The sequence below is a fragment of the Pelmatolapia mariae genome, linkage group LG14, assembly GCF_036321145.2.
Source record: "Pelmatolapia mariae isolate MD_Pm_ZW linkage group LG14, Pm_UMD_F_2, whole genome shotgun sequence".
Classification (NCBI taxonomy): Eukaryota; Metazoa; Chordata; class Actinopteri; order Cichliformes; family Cichlidae; genus Pelmatolapia; species Pelmatolapia mariae.
In genome coordinates this window covers 30,817,824-30,835,014 of record NC_086239.1, presented here as the reverse complement: position 1 = coordinate 30,835,014, position 17,191 = coordinate 30,817,824, and the positions used below count along the sequence as shown (strand labels likewise).

The 17,191-nt window shown below is 39.8% G+C and overlaps 2 protein-coding genes and 1 pseudogene across 2 annotated transcripts; 2 read left to right on the top strand and 1 right to left on the bottom strand.

Moving 5' to 3' along the window:
* Positions 1-1,843: 1,843 nt before the first annotated feature.
* On the bottom strand, positions 1,844-2,821 carry LOC134640698 (olfactory receptor 2AT4-like). Its single transcript, XM_063492599.1, has one exon. It carries the CDS (start codon positions 2,819-2,821, stop codon positions 1,844-1,846), a length of 978 nt encoding a protein of 325 aa, XP_063348669.1.
* Positions 2,822-7,139: 4,318 nt separating this feature from the next.
* Positions 7,140-8,078, top strand: LOC134640842 (putative olfactory receptor 10D4). The gene has a single exon (XM_063492846.1). The coding sequence runs from the start codon at positions 7,140-7,142 to the stop codon at positions 8,076-8,078; it is 939 nt and encodes a 312-aa protein (XP_063348916.1).
* A 7,547-nt stretch (positions 8,079-15,625) lies between these two features.
* LOC134640697 (olfactory receptor 5p57-like) lies at positions 15,626-16,553 on the top strand (annotated as a pseudogene).
* The last annotated feature ends 638 nt before the right edge of the window (positions 16,554-17,191 follow it).

Genomic DNA, 17,191 nt, shown 5'->3' with positions numbered 1-17,191 from the left:
CAGAGACACAGAGAACCATCAATGCACCGGTGCGTGTTGGCACCAGCAACTGGCAGTGAGTGTGGTGGGGGGAAATAGGCCACCACACCTGAGGGAGCCTAAGATGTTCTGAGAGAGTGAGAGTGTAAGACCTGACCTGACACATACAATCAGAATACGTTATTAACCCCTAGGAAATTATGTCACAAGCATGCATTTCCAGCCTCATGCACACACATACAAATACTCACATGCTCGCCCAACATGGAGACACACAAAAATGTTGTTTGCTATTTCCCCCATTGAACAGCAATTTTAGCTTAGCTTTTTTTTTTTTTATGTGAATTTTCCCTGGTGCTATAATTTAAATATAACACTATTCTAAATGTAGACCTCTATAATCAATAATAAATAGGTTAAAAATCATGGTTTTTTTATTATTATTTTTTAAATAACTGCATATTTTTTTTTACAGCCAGCAGAATTAATTCATTCCACAGTTACAGTGAAAAGATTTTCTTCTAAAAAAAAGAAAAAAAACTCAACAAAAATAAAAACCACAGAATGAAGCAAAAACAGGAAAAACAAATGGATACCTTGTTATAAGGGCAGTCAGAAAACATTTAAACTTGTGAAACATTATAGATACTGTCTTTTGTATTTTATCATTCTGTTTACCGCTGTTAGTGTCCTTACTGATTTACTCTGAAGGAGGCTGTCAGTGCGCAATGCTGTTTTTGTTGCTGTTATCTGCTGTTAGCCAGCATTAGTGAAGCTTCCTTTGAGGTCGATCAAACATTGTTGCACTTGGAAACTTAGTGAATAAAGTCTCATGTGATGTGAGAATACAGTCAAACTGCTTATCAGAGGGGAAAATGTGATTTTAGTACACTCGCGGCTAAGCTGTTCTTGTTGTTTAGTCAGCCATTTTCAGCTGTCAGGAAACAGGAGAGTCACGTGTGTAATCTGATGACAATAAATAATTGCGATTGGGAATATGGAGGATAAATAACCATGTTTATGGCCATTTTTTGTGTTAGAGTCCAGACTTTAGTTTAGAAGATGAAGCTTGAAGTGGGGAGAAAGTGGAAGAAGTAGAAATAAGGCAGGAGAGAGAGCATGGTGAAAGGCATTATGAGAAAGATGCATATGAAGTGATCACATATAGTTTGAAAAACATATTTGGTACCCTAAAATTAAAAGTTACAACCTTTAAAAACTTGCAAAGAGTACTGCGTATGTGCCTGGTCTCTAGCAACATACATAAAAATGTTATTAGGTAGAATGTCTTGGCCACTGTATTCAAGATGGTGGGGAAACTTCCACAAACCAGCACCTGCTCCTATATATTTTCAAATGAATAATTGGGTGGTGTAATTACACATTAATTAAAATATATTTATCAGGACACTATTATTTTTTATATTAGATAACCTTAAGAAATTACTTAGTATAACTTTAAATTTAAAAAAAGAAAAAAAAAGCCAAAATGGACATAAAAAAACTACTTGATTTTAATAACAAGGAGCAGGTAAGAAGAATTTTAAATTTGGTGAGGGCATAAACACATGAAAAAAAGCATGTGAGAAGTTCAAAGCCTGGTTTGTTTTATCAGTAGAAAAAAGGGGTCAATAGAAGCAATAAACATATTCTGTCACATTCCAGGAAATGCTTACAAATGTTTTTTTAGCGTTTGTTCCTCTGTGTCCTGCAACAGACACCACTGAACATCAGCTACATCAACTTTTTTTTTTTTACATAAATCCAGCAAAGGTTTCTTTCATAAATGCAGTACAACAAGACAATCTATTTGCCTTCCCTTTAGAATGATTTACATTAAGGCCTGTTTGAAAGATATGTTAACTTACGAGTTACTAATAGTTGCGACCTGTGCTTTTTGTGGAACAATTCTTTTGCAAAATTGCTTCAACAAGCTTTCTCTCATGTCTTTTGCTCTTAAGCAGTATATGAGTGGATTGATCATTGGTGGGGCAAGGCTGTACAGCATGATGATCACTATTCGCACATCAGCACTAAATGTAATGCCAACATTGCTGGCTAAATATACAAAACATCTGGGTAAAAAATAAAGGGAGATTATAATCAGCTGAGTACTACAAGTGGACAATGATTTCAGGCGACCTTGCACATTTGCGATCTTGTACACTGCTATAATTATAGAGCAGTATGAGAAAATGATAAATGCCAGAGGCCCCAGTAGTGTAACCATTGCTGCTGCAAAGGCAGGGATGGAATAAGGGGTCCTGTCAGTGCATGCCAGGACTGTTATACCAATATGGTCACAGAAACAGTGCGTGATTATGTTTGAGGCACAGTATGGAAGAGGATATGCTCTAATAACCATCATTAGAGGGAATGCCTTGGCAATAATCCATGCAGTAATACTAAGAATTAAAATATTAGATTTTGTAAGAACACGTGAATATCTGAAAGGATAGCAAATAGCCAAATACCTATCTAAAGCCATCTGAAAGAGAATATAAGAATTGACTGTTCCAAGATAGTGAACAAAGTACATTTGGATAAAACAGGCAGTAAATGAAATGCTTCCTGATCGAAACCAATATCTGCTTATGATCTTAGGTAAAGTGGTTGTGCTAAAGAGAATATCACATACACTCAGATTTAAAATGATATAATACATTGGCTTATGGAGGCTGCGGTTGATTGCAAATAAAAAAATAACTGTAGCATTTGCTATCATAGTTATTAAATATACAAAAAACAATACAGCTGAGACAAGACCATAGTACTCTTGATGAAGTCCAGGGAATCCGGTAAGGATGAACTCAGTCACACTGCTATGATTTCTCTCAGGCATGACAGAGCAGAAATTTCCTGAGAACACTGAAAAACACACAATGCTGAGATAAATGACAACATTTAAACTTATAATACCTTACAGTCATTGTGCTTTAAACTATTTTATGGTACTTTGTGCATATTGTTAAGAATATTTTAGTAAGTTTTAGTTCTCATTTGTTTTCCCTTTAGGTCTGTGAATTTATGTTACAACTAAACATGTTCCTGACTGCATAACATACATGACATAATCTTTTTTATGGGATGAATAACACATAACATAACATAATAATGACTCAGACTTCCTTTTGCTCACTTTACACTTACCTTTTTCATACACCGTGGCAGCATAATCTGCTGAGTTGCCCACTGGTTCTCTTTTTAAAAAACTTCTCGCAGTATGTTTTTGTGATGAAGGTGTGCTATAGGCCATTGTTATATTCTCTGTGGATCAGTCAGTGCTCAATATACAGACAATCAATCAGACCCAGATTAATGACACTTTTTTTTCTAGGAAACAAAAAAGATCTTCAACAATAACTCAGAAGAATTTAGTATTTAGTATTTAGTAGTAGATTTAGTATTATATAATTCAAATGGAATTGAATTGAACTTAAAAAAACTGTACAACGGCTGATTATGCTCAACTAGCTACTTGAGCAAAACAGGTAAGAATAAGTAACAAAGTGCAATATTACTTGTTGTGATTTATAATAGAAAAAAAAAAGACAGACAGTCTAAGGAGGAAAACCGTACCCTACCGCTTATTAGCTCTGAAGCTAATGGATTATAAATCCCACAGGAGTAAACAACTGCACCTTAACGAAACCCCAATGTGCACCTAAATTGATACTGTGGTAGAAGTGCTGAAACCCCTTTGTGTTTAATGATGGTCTCTAATCACACATCATAGATTCTTTCACAACATAGGCCCAAGGTCATAAGCACATAACATGCACAAAATTGTAAGCCCACGTAAGGGGCGCGAAACACACAATAATGTGTCTTCTTGTGTTCTTTCATTTAATAAGATTAAAATTTAATGTAATTGCTTAGCAGATGAGTAGGCCCCGCAACAAATGATGAGGTTTTTCACCCTAACACTGTTTCAAATTTTTTAAACAAAGCTGAAAAACAGCAACACCTCTCAGTAAAAATGGTCTTTAAGAAACCTGCTGTTTAATAGTTTGTACTTTAATATTTTTTTTGACTAGAAAAAGGGTAAGAAAGCCAATTTTTTTCTTTTTTATGTTTTTTTTGTATGTGTGTGTGTGTGTGTGTGCGTGTTTGTAGTCTCTGTTCATTTGTTTTTGACAAATTACAGCATTCATATTTCAACTTTTCTGTTGAACTTAACTAAAAGGTGAGCTAATGTTTATAGTTCTTAGATACTTTCAAACGCTAAACTTAAAAATAACCACGGCTGTTCAGGTGAAAACAACATTGCATAAGAGTGTTTTGAGAATACAACACAGTGAGGAGCAAAGACAAACATAGAAGACACACACTTTAATTACACACATGAGACCGCTGTTGACATAAGATGGTAATTAGCTCCCTTGGGTAGCTCATTTGTGTTGTTGCTTCTGAGTATCCGTAGACTGAGGCAACATGTTTCTTTGCCCCTAAGGCAAAACGTTTTTGATTGTTAACCAGCAGCTGAACACAACAACAGTTAATTGTATATTACACCTATAGCATTCACATGACCTAAAAACTGAGAAACTTAAAGAAAGTTTTCTTACTAAAAGTATCATATCAATGATATATAATATCATTAGAGTGGACCAGATAACAGTGATCGACTTTTGAAAGTGATGTGCTGTTTTGATTTGCTGCTATATAAATAAAATGTGCCATTTATGATGGCAAGGTATTACATGTTACTGTAATCACATTATATTTTTCAGTAATGCAGTAATGTTAGAAGTTACAGTACTACATTTAATAAATACATTAGAGTTACAATCATGTCATTAAGTATTGCTGCAAAGGTTCTTTGGCTATATGCCTACTGGGTGAAAGAAAAATAATCAAACAAGCAAGTTTTTTTTCTTCCTGTGCACTTCAGTTTATGTAAAAAGAAAAACGGTGGAGTGTTCTGCAGCTTTTGAGGAGTGGAAATATGGTAATTATTTGTATTTATATTGTAATGAAGGAAAAGATTGGGATGGTGAAACGAAAACTACTAACCCGGACAGAAACAACTTCATTATACCGCTAACACAACTTTGGCTCTTTAGAAACATCTGCACAGACGGCATGCTAACATAAAGCTAGCCAAAAACCAACAGTGAAGTTAAAGTTGAGTGCATGCTGACGGTTTTCTATCGCCCATTTGCTGGGAGTAAGGGCACCCTCCGTTTGCGAGGTGTGCCTGCTGCTTGCGGCACAGGGAGGAGAGGGCGCGATGGCGGGGGATTCTCTGGCTGGCTGGAGCAGCGTCTAATAACCCACCCCCAAAATAAAACAAAATAAAAACAAACCACCAAACCCGAAAACACCAGACATTATGATACAGACTTATAATTTGCACCGATGTTTTTTCGAAATTCTATACGCGAAAAGTGAGCACGAGAGCCCTCGGTGCGCCTGCTTGCTGCTGAAGTCAAAGTAAACTTTATTGTCATCTCCGCTACATAGGTCCAGTACATAGAGAGACGAGACAACGAGGATCCAGTTACAGCAGTGCAAGTAAACAAACAATATATATAAGAAGAGTAAGAAAATAAATATACACTTTAGGACTAGGGGTAAAGGGATCAATAACAATTTAAAATTTACAATTTACACTTTGATGATTTAAAGTCTCACACACAACACATCGAAAGGTGAGGGGGCCGGCTGCTTCCAAATAGAGCACATTTCATTCATAATACTGTAAATCCAAGCCCATTATATATTCTTGATTTGAATACTGGGTTGTGTGAAATCCCAGAAATAAACCCCAGACAAAGCGATTCTGTGAACTAAGGTTTAGGTCTATTAGGTTATGTTGTGGTGATCCTCGGGCAGTGTTGGGAAGGTTACTTTTAAAATGTATTCCACTACAGATTACAGAATACATGCCCCAAAATGTATTTTGTAACGTATTCTGTTACGTTACTCAATGAGAGTAACGTATTCTGAATACTTTGGATTACTTAATATATTATCATGCTTTTTACAACTACGTGAAAGTGATTTATTACTATTACTGAAGGTCCACGGCTCCGAACCATAGTAAAGGGACCTCTGGCTAATACGTCGGGTTCATGTCGGGCTCGTAGCCGAAAACTAGCTTTACTTTGTTGTCTGGGTCAACTTTGCTAGCGAAAGACAGAGAGAGGCGTTGAAAGGCTGCTCCAACGGAACTTATTGTTTCGGAGGAAAACAGGAACACAGTGTACAGTCGAGTCTTAATAGCTTACTTACAACTGGGCTCGTCAGGCACTCTTTTTGGCTGCAGTGGTTATTATTATATTTACATGCTTCCAGCTCCCGTTTTTGCTCGATGACAACTCGTCGGCACTCTCTCACCCAGGAAACACACAGTCGCAGAGAGAGCGTCACCCTGTAACCATGGCAACCGTAACGCTGCCACCTGGAACAACAGAACATAGCTGTCAAACAAAACCCAAACAGTCCTGAGCCGCCACAATATGAAACAAGAAAATACCGCCGTGTAATCCATTTATTTAAACAAAGTAACTGTATTCTAAATACCACCTTTTTAAACGGTAACTGCAATGGCAGTACATGTAACGGCGGTACATGTATTCCGTTACTCCCCAACTCTGTCCTCGGGTTGGGGGATGGGTGTTCATACTGGAGTGCAAAATTAAAACCAGGGAGTGTTCGCCCAGGGCACCAAACAGGCTAGGACCGCCACTGACAGGTAGCACCGGTAATGATGAGTAGTCAGGCCTGCGAAATTGTAGCCTAAATTTGTACCTGTTTATGTTTCTACAGTCTATCCCTTTAAGGTCGCTTTGGGATAGTTTTCAGCTTTGCTTTGCCTTGTCAGCTTTATGCTCATGTATAAAAAGAAAGAGTCAGTGTGTTTTTGACTGACCATTGGAGAAGCTCAAAGAAAAATGACTATTGCTTTGAGCACGTGAAAAACCAAGCTGCTGTTTATAAGTGGATATGATATTTAATTCTCAAATTCTTTTACTCTGTCTGATAAGCCAAAGGTTGTTTGACGAAGCTCGATACTGATTTGTGAAATTTGTTAATGCTGTTTCTGACAGCTTTAGATATGCAAATTTAATTTTAATTTTTGCTGTTATTTGTTGTTCATTGCTTCTTTAAGTTTAACTACAATCTACTTGTTGTAATTTAATATTTTATGTAATATGTATTTACAGAATGCTTCAATGAAAGTAACACATTTTATTAGAAATGGTTTTGACACAGTCAAAAGGCCAGTGGCTGTTGGTGTGGTTATACTGATAATCTATCTTGTTTCTATTGTAACCAATCTACTAAACATCCTTTTCATTATTTCTGACAAGAGATTACATAAACCAATGTATATTCTGATTTGCAACCTTGCTATTGTTGATATAATGTATATTTCCAGTGCCGGTCCAACAATGGTTGGATTACTAGTTGCAGGTGTTAATACAATATCATATTTGGAATGCTTAATTCAAATGTTTGTTTTCCATCTAGGAGGTGTGATGGAGAGATTTGCTTTAGCTATTATGGCATTTGATAGATTAGTTGCTATAATTTATCCTTTTCAGTACTACAGTTATTTAAAAAATACACGCATTCTTCTTTATACATATATCTTGTGGGTTGTTGCCTGTGGTTTTGTGGTTGTTCTGCCTGCAACAGTTGCACCTCTCCCTCATTGCTATTCAAGCCTCAGGTATTCTTTCTGTGACTATGCTGCTGTAGTACGAACCACTTGTGTTGACCCCACTTACTTTTTCAATATAGGTGCAGTTATATATTCTTTCCTTTTATTTCTGACATTTATTTTCATTTGCCTCTCATATTGTGTGATATTAATTTTTGCCAAATTATCATCAAGTAATGACAAAAAGAAAATAGGGAGCACTCTTGTGAGTCACTTGATTTGTGTAATATGTCATTACTGTCCTGCATTTGTAATCATTGTCTTGACCAGATTAGGTGTGGTATTAACTCTCGAGGAGCGTCAGGGTTTACTGATTGCGAATATCCTTGGGCCATCTGTTGTAAATCCTTTTGTGTACTGCCTTAGGACAAAAGAAATAAAAAATAAAATCTATATGATATTCAAAAAATTACAAATATTTCGATAGTTTTTTGTGAAATATGTTTATTTATTCAGTTTTGTTAACCTTTAACTTTTAACTAGTAACTTTTTTTTCTTCTTTTCAGAATTGTAAAACACTGAGTCCCAAACAGTTGAGAAGCAACAAATCATAAAATGCATTAATCATTTTAAACAGTCGACATCTGCACAGTATGTATAGTGAATATACTGAGCAAAGGACATTGGTGGAGTTACTAGGCAGGAGGAAAAGATGACAGCCTCAAAGCAGGTTCATGGATGAAGTGAACAAGGACAGGCAGATGGTTAGTGTGACAGAGGAGAATACTTAGGGATAGGATGAAATGCCAAAGAAGAAAAATTAATTGAAAATTGTATTCATTTTGAACTCCTTAAGATTTTTGTCTCTAAATTGTCCAAAAGCAATGAAAAGAAATGCAAGCCATAATTTGTCAGTTCAAACTTGTTCAGTTGCATCTGACCAACTGTTAACAATGCAAATATATGTGTTTACTATCTCAAAATGTCTGAATTTGTCATTACGTGTCAGAAATTATTTTAAAAAAGCAAACTAAAAACAAATTGTTGGATTAAAGCATTTTAGGTTCCTGTCTAATTAATTTGTCATCTTTGTGATGCTTTGTGTTTTGTGATGAACATGGGAAGGACACACTGTGAATTGCATAATGGACTATATTAATTTCTGTGTAGATGATGCCATAGACCACCAAGACTGTACTTTGTTTCTCCAACAATAGAATAGAATAAAATAGAATAGAATAGAATAGAATAATCATTTAATTGTCCTACAAGGGGAAATTTGGGTGTAACAGCAGCAAGAAAGACACATATACAAACAAACAGTACACAAGACACAAAACAGAAACGTACACAATTTTTTACATATTTACATCAAGGACAAGCACAGTTTTTACATATAATAAACATATAATATCCAGTAAACCATGGATCGCTTCTGACATGAAGCAGAAAAGGAGAGTTCATGTTAGGAAATAAGGTCAAACTAAATAGTGTGTAGTGTAGGGTGATTGGGAGTTATTGCCCTTTCCCACTATTAGCTACTCGGCTTTACTCGATGCGGCTCGACTAAAAACTGAGTAGGTACTAGTGGAAAGGGGCTATTAGTGCAGTGTAGAGATGTCTTAGTATCATTTCCAGTTATAATGAACACAGTCCTCCGTATGTAAGGAACACTAAGTTAAAAAAAAACTGAATCCCTTTTTCAGCACATTTGATTCATCATCCACCCCTCTCCCATGTCTGTCCCTACTGTTGCACCTACAGCTACCGCCATCATAACATGGCGCCCCTGGGGAACGCCCCAGCTCTACTCCCACTTCAGCTCCTCTTTGCACTTACACTACATTCCCAGTGTGCTGCCCCTCCCCCTCAACCATGACTTTCAGTACACAGTTGCTCCCTGTTCCAACATGCAACCCGCAATAAACAAGGTAAAGTGTGAACTCAGGAGGATCAAAACAAGGATGGCAACAGATCCAGATGGCATCAGCTCTGAGGGGAATGGACATCAAGAACGTGAACGCAAATAAGTACCTGAATGTTCATCTGACCAATAAACTTGACTGGATTAACAACACAAATGCCATTTACAATAAAAAAAAAAACTGAGCAGGCTGTATGTGCTATGGAGTCTTGGGCCATTTTTTAGTGCATGGTGAGCTTCAGAGTTGGCAAAAGTACAGACATTCTGTACTTAAGTAAAAGTACAGATACTACTGTTAAAAATACTACTGTTAAAAAATCCTAAAAAGTCAAAGTACAGATTCAACTTCTTTATTTAAGTAAAAAAAGTACAGGCACTGAAATCTACTCAAAGTAAGAAAGTAAAAAAGTATCTCTTTGGAGGATGTCTCTATTTTTATGCAATGGATCTGAAGAAAAAGAAGGAAAATAAAACATATTTCCTGTTGCCTACATTGTAGAGAGTGGCTTTGCCTCAAAACAGGTTGAAACCTGGACCCTCCGTAGCCGGTTGCCAAGATTACGTGAAGTACCCTCAGAAGGTCTGCTAGATGATGTTAATGCAGCACTACGGACGATACCTACAGCCACGATTACCGATACTACCAAGCTGATCTACAATACAGCAGCAGTGATCAGTGAGATGCTTGGCTACAAGTTGAACAGCCACAAGGGGCAGTACCCTCCATGGAGAAGGAGGCTAGAGGCTAAAATCAAGGTAGCACGGAGGGAGGTCAGCCAACTATTGGAGTTGCAGAAAGGCACGATGAAGGAGGTGCCTAAGAAGTACAGGAAGCTGTCCATATCTGAGGCCTTGGAAACTGCCAAGCAACGACTCACAGCCTTGGCCAGCCGCTTGAGGAGGTACACCAGAGAGATAGAAGGCAGGAGAATAAACCAGCTGTTCTCCACGGAACCAGCCAAGTTGTACTCTCAGTGGCAGGGGAACAAGATGAGAACAGCACCGCCAAGACTGGAGACAGAACAATGCTGGAAGAGCATATGGGAGAAGGACGCAACCCATAACAGCAATGATCAGTGGCTAGTGGATCTGAGGGCAGACCACAGCGACCTCCCTGAACAGGGCCCAGTAACCATCACAGTGGCAGATATCCAAGAAAGGGTCTCCAGTATGAAGAGTTGGACAGCACCAGGCCCTGATATGGTTCACGCCTACTGGCTGAAGAAGCTGACTGCACTCCACAAGCGCCTGGCAGCACAAATGAACCAGCTGCTAGTTGACGAGAGACACCCAGAATGGCTAACCAAAGGCCGGACAGTCCTGATCCTCAAGGACCCCCAGAAGGGACCGGTCCCCTCCAACTACCAACCAATAACCTGCCTCAGCACCACATGGAAGCTCCTGTCAGGCATCATAGCGGCTAAGATGAACAGGCACATGGGTCAATACATGAGCGGGGCACAGAAAGGCATGGGCAAGAATACCAGAGGCACAAAACACCAGCTACTGGTAGACCGAGCAGTCAGCCGAGACTGCAAGACCAGACTGACCAACATGTGCACTGCCTGGATTGATTACAAGAAGGCCTATGACTCAATGCCCCACACCTGGATCCTGGAATGCCTAGGATTGTACAAGATCAACAGGACCCTGAGAGTCTTCATCTGGAACTCAATGGGTATGTGGTGTACAACACTAGAGGCCAACTCCAAGCCCATAGCACAAGTCACCATCAAGTGCGGGATCTACCAAGGAGATGCCCTGTCCCCACTGCTGTTCTGCATAGGCCTGAACCCCCTCAGTGCGATCATTGACAAGACTGGCTACGGATACCGACTACGGAATGGAGCAGTTGTCAGCCACCTCCTGTACATGGATGACATCAAGCTGTATGCCAAGAGTGAACGAGACATTGATTCACTGATCCACACCACCAGGATATACAGCAATGACATCGGAATGTCGTTCGGACTGGAGAAGTGTAGTCGGATGGTAACAAAGAGAGGGAAGGTAGTCAGAACTGAGGGGATCGAACTACCAGAATGCAACATTGCAGACATAGAGGACAGTTACAAGTACCTGGGGATCCCGCAGGCAAATGGGAACCATGAAGAGGCCGCTAGGAAACCACCAAGTACCTGCAGAGGGTCAGGCAAGTCCTGAGGAGTCAGCTGAATGGTAAGAACAAGATCCGGGCCATCAACACCTACGCCATGTCCGTGATCAGGTACCCTGCTGGGATAATAGGCTGGCCAAAGGAGGAGATAGAAGCCACTGACATAAAGACAAGAAAGCTCCTTACCATGCATGGAGGGTTTCACCCCAAGTCCAGCATCCTGAGGCTGTACGCTAAGCGGAAGGAAGGAGGCCAGGGACTGGTGAGTGTCAGCACCACAGTCCAGGATGAGACAAGGAACATCCACGAATACATCACGAAGATGGCCCCAACTGACAGCGTGCTCAGTGAATACCTCAGGCAGCAGAAACCCAAGAAAGAGGAGGAAGGCGAGGAACCATCATGGAAGGACAGGCCCCTGCACAGTATGTACCACCGGCAGATAGTGGAGGTGGCTGATACCCAGAAATCCTACCAGTGGCTGGACAAAGCTGGACTGAAAGACAGCACAGAGGCACTAATCATGGCAGCACAGGAACAAGCACTGAGCACAAGATCCATAGAGGCTGGGGTCTATCACACCAGGCAAGACCCCAGGTACAGGATGTGTAAAGATGCCCCAGAGACAATCCAGCACATAACAGCAGGGTGCAAGATGCTAGCAGGCAAGGCATACATGGAACGCCATAACCAAGTGGCCGGCATAGTGTACAGGAACATCTGTGCCGAGTATAACCTGGAAGTCCTGAGGTCAAAATGTGAGAATCCCCCAAGGGGGTATGGTAATAAATCTACAGGGTGGGCCATTTATATGGATACACTGTAATAAAATGGGAATGGTTGGTGATATTAAAGTCCTGTTTGTGGCACGTTAGTATATGTGAGGGGGCAAACTCCTCAAGATGGGTGGTGACCATGGTGGCCATTTAGAAGTCGGCCATCTTGGATACAACTTTTGTTTTTTCAATAGGAAGAGGGCCATGTGACACATCAAACTTATTGGTAATGTCAGAAGAAAAACAATGGTGTGCTTGGTTTCAATGTAACTGTATTCTTTCATGAGTTATTTACAAGTTTCTCTTTGTTCACAGCATTGACATGTCAAAGAGGATAACACGTGAGGAGCGGATCAAAATTGTGTTGATATCTGGTGAACGCAGTAACCGGGTCATTGCAGCAGATTTCAATGGAAGACACCCTACAAGACCACCCATCTCCCATGCTACAGTTAGCAAACTGCTTGCTAAGTTTCGTGAAACTGATTCAGTGTTGGATTTGCCAAAATGTGGACGCAAGAAAACTGTCACTAATGAAGAAACATCAGTGGCTGTCCTAGCTTCATTCAGCAAGAGCCCACAGCGTAGCACTCGCCGCATGTCACTGGAGAGTGGCATTAGTCGAACATCCCTTCGGCAGATATTAGCTACTCACAAGTGGCACCCTTACAAACTCCAGCTACTGCAGCATCTCAACAAGGATGACCCAGACCGGCGCACAGAATTTGCAGAATGGGCAAAACAAAAATTGGAACAGGACCCTCAGTTCACGCAGAAGATGTTGTTCAGTAATGAGGCAAACTTTTATGTGAATGGTGAAGTTAACAAACAAAACCCGCTATTGGTCTGACACTAACCCACATTGGATGGATCCCTCCAAGACTGTTGGACCAACAAAAGTGATGGTTTGGTGTGGTATATGGGGTACAACGATAGTGGGTCCATTCTTCATCAATGGTAACCTCAAGGCCACTGGATCTTTGAAATTGCTACATGATCTCAGGCCCTCCAAGGTTTGGAGGCCTATCTCCCCCCACCACTTCCCCTGCCGGTGGCAGACGCCCTCAGACATCGGTGCGTTGGTGGTTCTTTGTGTCCGGGGGTGGGCGTCCGGGTACACACCGGCTCACTCCTTGGTGGCTGCTTATCAGGGCCTGGAACCTGGGGCTCGCTCTGGCCACTTCGGGGGTGGGGTGCCCTCGGCCTCTCGGCCTGGGGCTCGGTCACTCAGGCGCAGCTGGCTGCCGGCGGAGCTCACGGGCACGTCACTGCAACCCCCCCTGGCTTCTGCTCCGCGGCTGCTGAGTGATCCCTCATCTGGGACTCTCCTCAGCTCTTTCTGGGATAGTGGCGCGGCTGCCCCTCTGTTGGTCTTCCTTGGTCTCTTGTGTTCTGGGGGCCTCTGGATGTCTGGAGTTTTGATCTCCTCCATACCTGCTTCATGCCCTGGAGGATGGGACTGTGGCCCGCCACACCCTCTAGCAGATCATTACATTAAGGAACCTTTTAAATACAAGCGCGCTCATGCTCACAGGTGTACACACAGGTGATCACACACACAAACTACACCCTTTTTGGCTCCTACCTCAAAGCACACTGTGCGCTGTCGATCTTACGTGCTGCACAATAATGTTTAATATTAAGTATTTAGTGTTATATTCCCATATATCATTGTGATGTTGTTTATTCTATTACTCTCGTTTTCTTCTGCTTGTTTTCTTTTTTCTTTCTCAACAGGTGATCCAGGTGATCGATATATGTATTTTTTGTCTGCTTATTTTGTTGGTTTTTGTTTTTTGCCCTTTATCCCTGTCCCTCTTCTCCGCTGTTTTTTTCCCCCCCCTCTTTCTTTCTCCCTTTTCTTTTCCCCTGTCCCGTATCTAGCAAGTAAAAATAAAAAAAAATAAAATAAAATAAACAATAAAAGGTAAATCAAATGGACCATTACGGCAAGGGTGGGATGGTCCATTTGGTAAAGTACATCCGTTGGGCATCTTTCTTCGCCTTTAGACAATAATTCTGATGGCAAAAGAACCAAACGGGACAGGTTTAAAAAAAAAAAAAAAAAAGAAGCAGAGAGGCTCCACGAGAGGCGCTTATTGTACCAGCTGTTTGAGCTTCAATTCCCATATAAATGTTCTCTTTATTCCTCAACAAGATAGCACCTGCAGCGATGTTTCCACCACCAGCTATGTGAAACTCAAAGTGGTAGGCTCCTCTTATTGGTGCAGTGAAAACACCTGTGGGAAAGAGGAAAGAAAAAAAAAAGAAATTGCTACATGATGATGTGTTTCCCTCTTTATGCACTGAAGCTGGCACGTTCCCTGAGTTTTTCCAGCAACATGGTGCACCACCACATTATGGGTGCCAGGTCCAAGCATTCCTAGATGAACAGTTTTCTGGAAAGCGGATTGGTCGTCGTGGGCCAGTTGCATGGCCCCCAAGGTCTCCCAATCTGACCCCTTTAGACTTTTATCTTTGGGGTCATTTGAAGGCAATTGTCTATGGTGTGAAGATACGAGATGTGCAGCACCTGAAACTACGGATACTGGATGCCTGTGCTGGCATTTCTCCTCCAGTGTTGCTATCAGTGTGTGAAGAGTGGGAGAAGAGGGTTGCATTGACAAGCCAAAACAATGGGCAGCACAGTGAACACATTTTATAAGTGGTCAGAAACTTGTAAATAACTCATGAAAGAATAAAGTTACGTTGAAACCAAGCACACCATTGTTTTTCTTGTAACATTACCAATAAGTGTGATGTGTCACATGGCCCTCTTGGATACAACAAAAGTTGTATCCAAGACGGCCGACTTCTAAATGGCAAATATGGTCACCACCCATCTTGAGGAGTTTGCCCCCTCACATATACTAATGTGCCACAAACAGGACTTTAATATCACCAACCATTCCCATGTTATTACAGTGTATCCATATAAATGGCTCACCCTGTATTCTATATAATCTTTTTGCAATATCTGATGCAATATAGACATTTCACATTCTTATGTCTAATTTGACTGGAAGAGGGAGCTGTCCAATCAAAACTTACTGTTCTTCCAAAGCCTTAAAATGAGAAGTTTAAATATTGCCCAGTAAAAGCAAAGGTGTTTGACTGAGCTCAGAGGTGTTTGTGAAGTCTGATAAAGAAGATTTACCACGTACTTTATCCAGATTTGCTTTGCTTTTTTTCCTTCTTCTTAAACCGCCAAACAGAATATGTCTTTACAGAATACCTCAATCAATGTAACACACTTTATTATAGGTGGTTTTGACACACTCAGTAGACCTATTGCTGTTGGTGTGGTTATACTAATAACGTATCTTCTTGCTGTTCTTGCCAATATGATAAATATCATGTTTATTATTTCTGACAAGAGATTACATAAACCGATGTATCTTCTTATTTGCAACCTTGCTGTTGTTGATATAATGTACACCTCCAGTTGCAGTCCAACAATGATTGGGGTTCTACTCGCAGGTGTTAATACTATATCCTATGTGGAGTGTTTAATTCAAATGTGTGTTGGCGCTTTGGGAACAACAATGGAGTCATTTGTTTTAGCAGTTATGGCATTGGATAGATTAATTGCAATAATGTATCCTTTGCAGTATCAAAGTTATTTAACAAACACACGTGTTCTTGTTCTTACATTTATCGTGTGGCTTGTTGCCTGGTGTTTTGTGTGTTATATGCCTGCAACAGTTGTCCCCCTCCCACACTGCAGTTCAAAGCTGAAATACAGCTTCTGTGACTTTGCTGCTGTGTTAAGAACAACCTGTGTTAACCCAGAGAAATATTTCAATGAAGTTGTTATTGTCTCATTTTTTATTTTCTTTTTCACTTTTGTTTTTATATTGTGGAATTTTACTTTTTGTAAAATTGTCTTCAAATAATGAAAAAAAGAAAATGGGGAGCACTCTTGTGAGTCACTTAATTTGTGTAATTGTTCATTACTTTCCTGTATTTGTTCGCAATATCTTCACCAGGTTTGGTGTGGTACTAACTCTTGAGGAACGCCAAGGTTTATTAATTGGTGCAGTCCTCGGTCCATGTCTTGTAAATCCATTTGTGTACTCTCTTAGGACAAAAGAAATTAAACAAAAGTTCTATAAGATTTTCAAAAAGTTTCACACATCTGACTAAAGTCTTGTGAACAGAGTGTGTGTGTGGTTTTTTTTGTTTTGTTTTGTTTTTCAAGATGAACACAGTAATAGCCTTAACTGATGTTGGTGTAAATTTTCTGAACATTTTATCACAAAATGTTTGAAACACCAACCATTTACTTTGATTTTGGCACAGAAGTGAGAATTATTCTACTTTTTGGGTTTTACACAAGATATTTGCACCTTAACTATTCAATTAAAAAAAAAATACAAAATTTAGAAAAAAAGCTTTTGATTTTTTTTTTAATTTAGTGAAACTGTTTTTGTGTTTGTGAGCAATAGTATGTTATTTCCTGCTACGCTGTAAATAATCATATTTTATTCAACAAAAATTAATCAGCCTTAGCAATTATTTATTTGAACTGCCTCAATAATTCTTTTGCTTGTTTCCAGACCTTCAGTTCTGTCTGATCATGTGTTTTTGGAAACCAGCAATGAGTTTTTATTACATTTCAAAAATGATCAAAATGAATGAATGTCTCCAAAAACAGCCTAACATAGTTGACATGGCTAAGAGAGTGCGCTGCTACATTTTGACAGACATTTCAGTTTGGTCTGTTAAATGATTATACATCAGAGAGACGTAAAATAAACAAACAAATAAAGCTACTTTGTGTG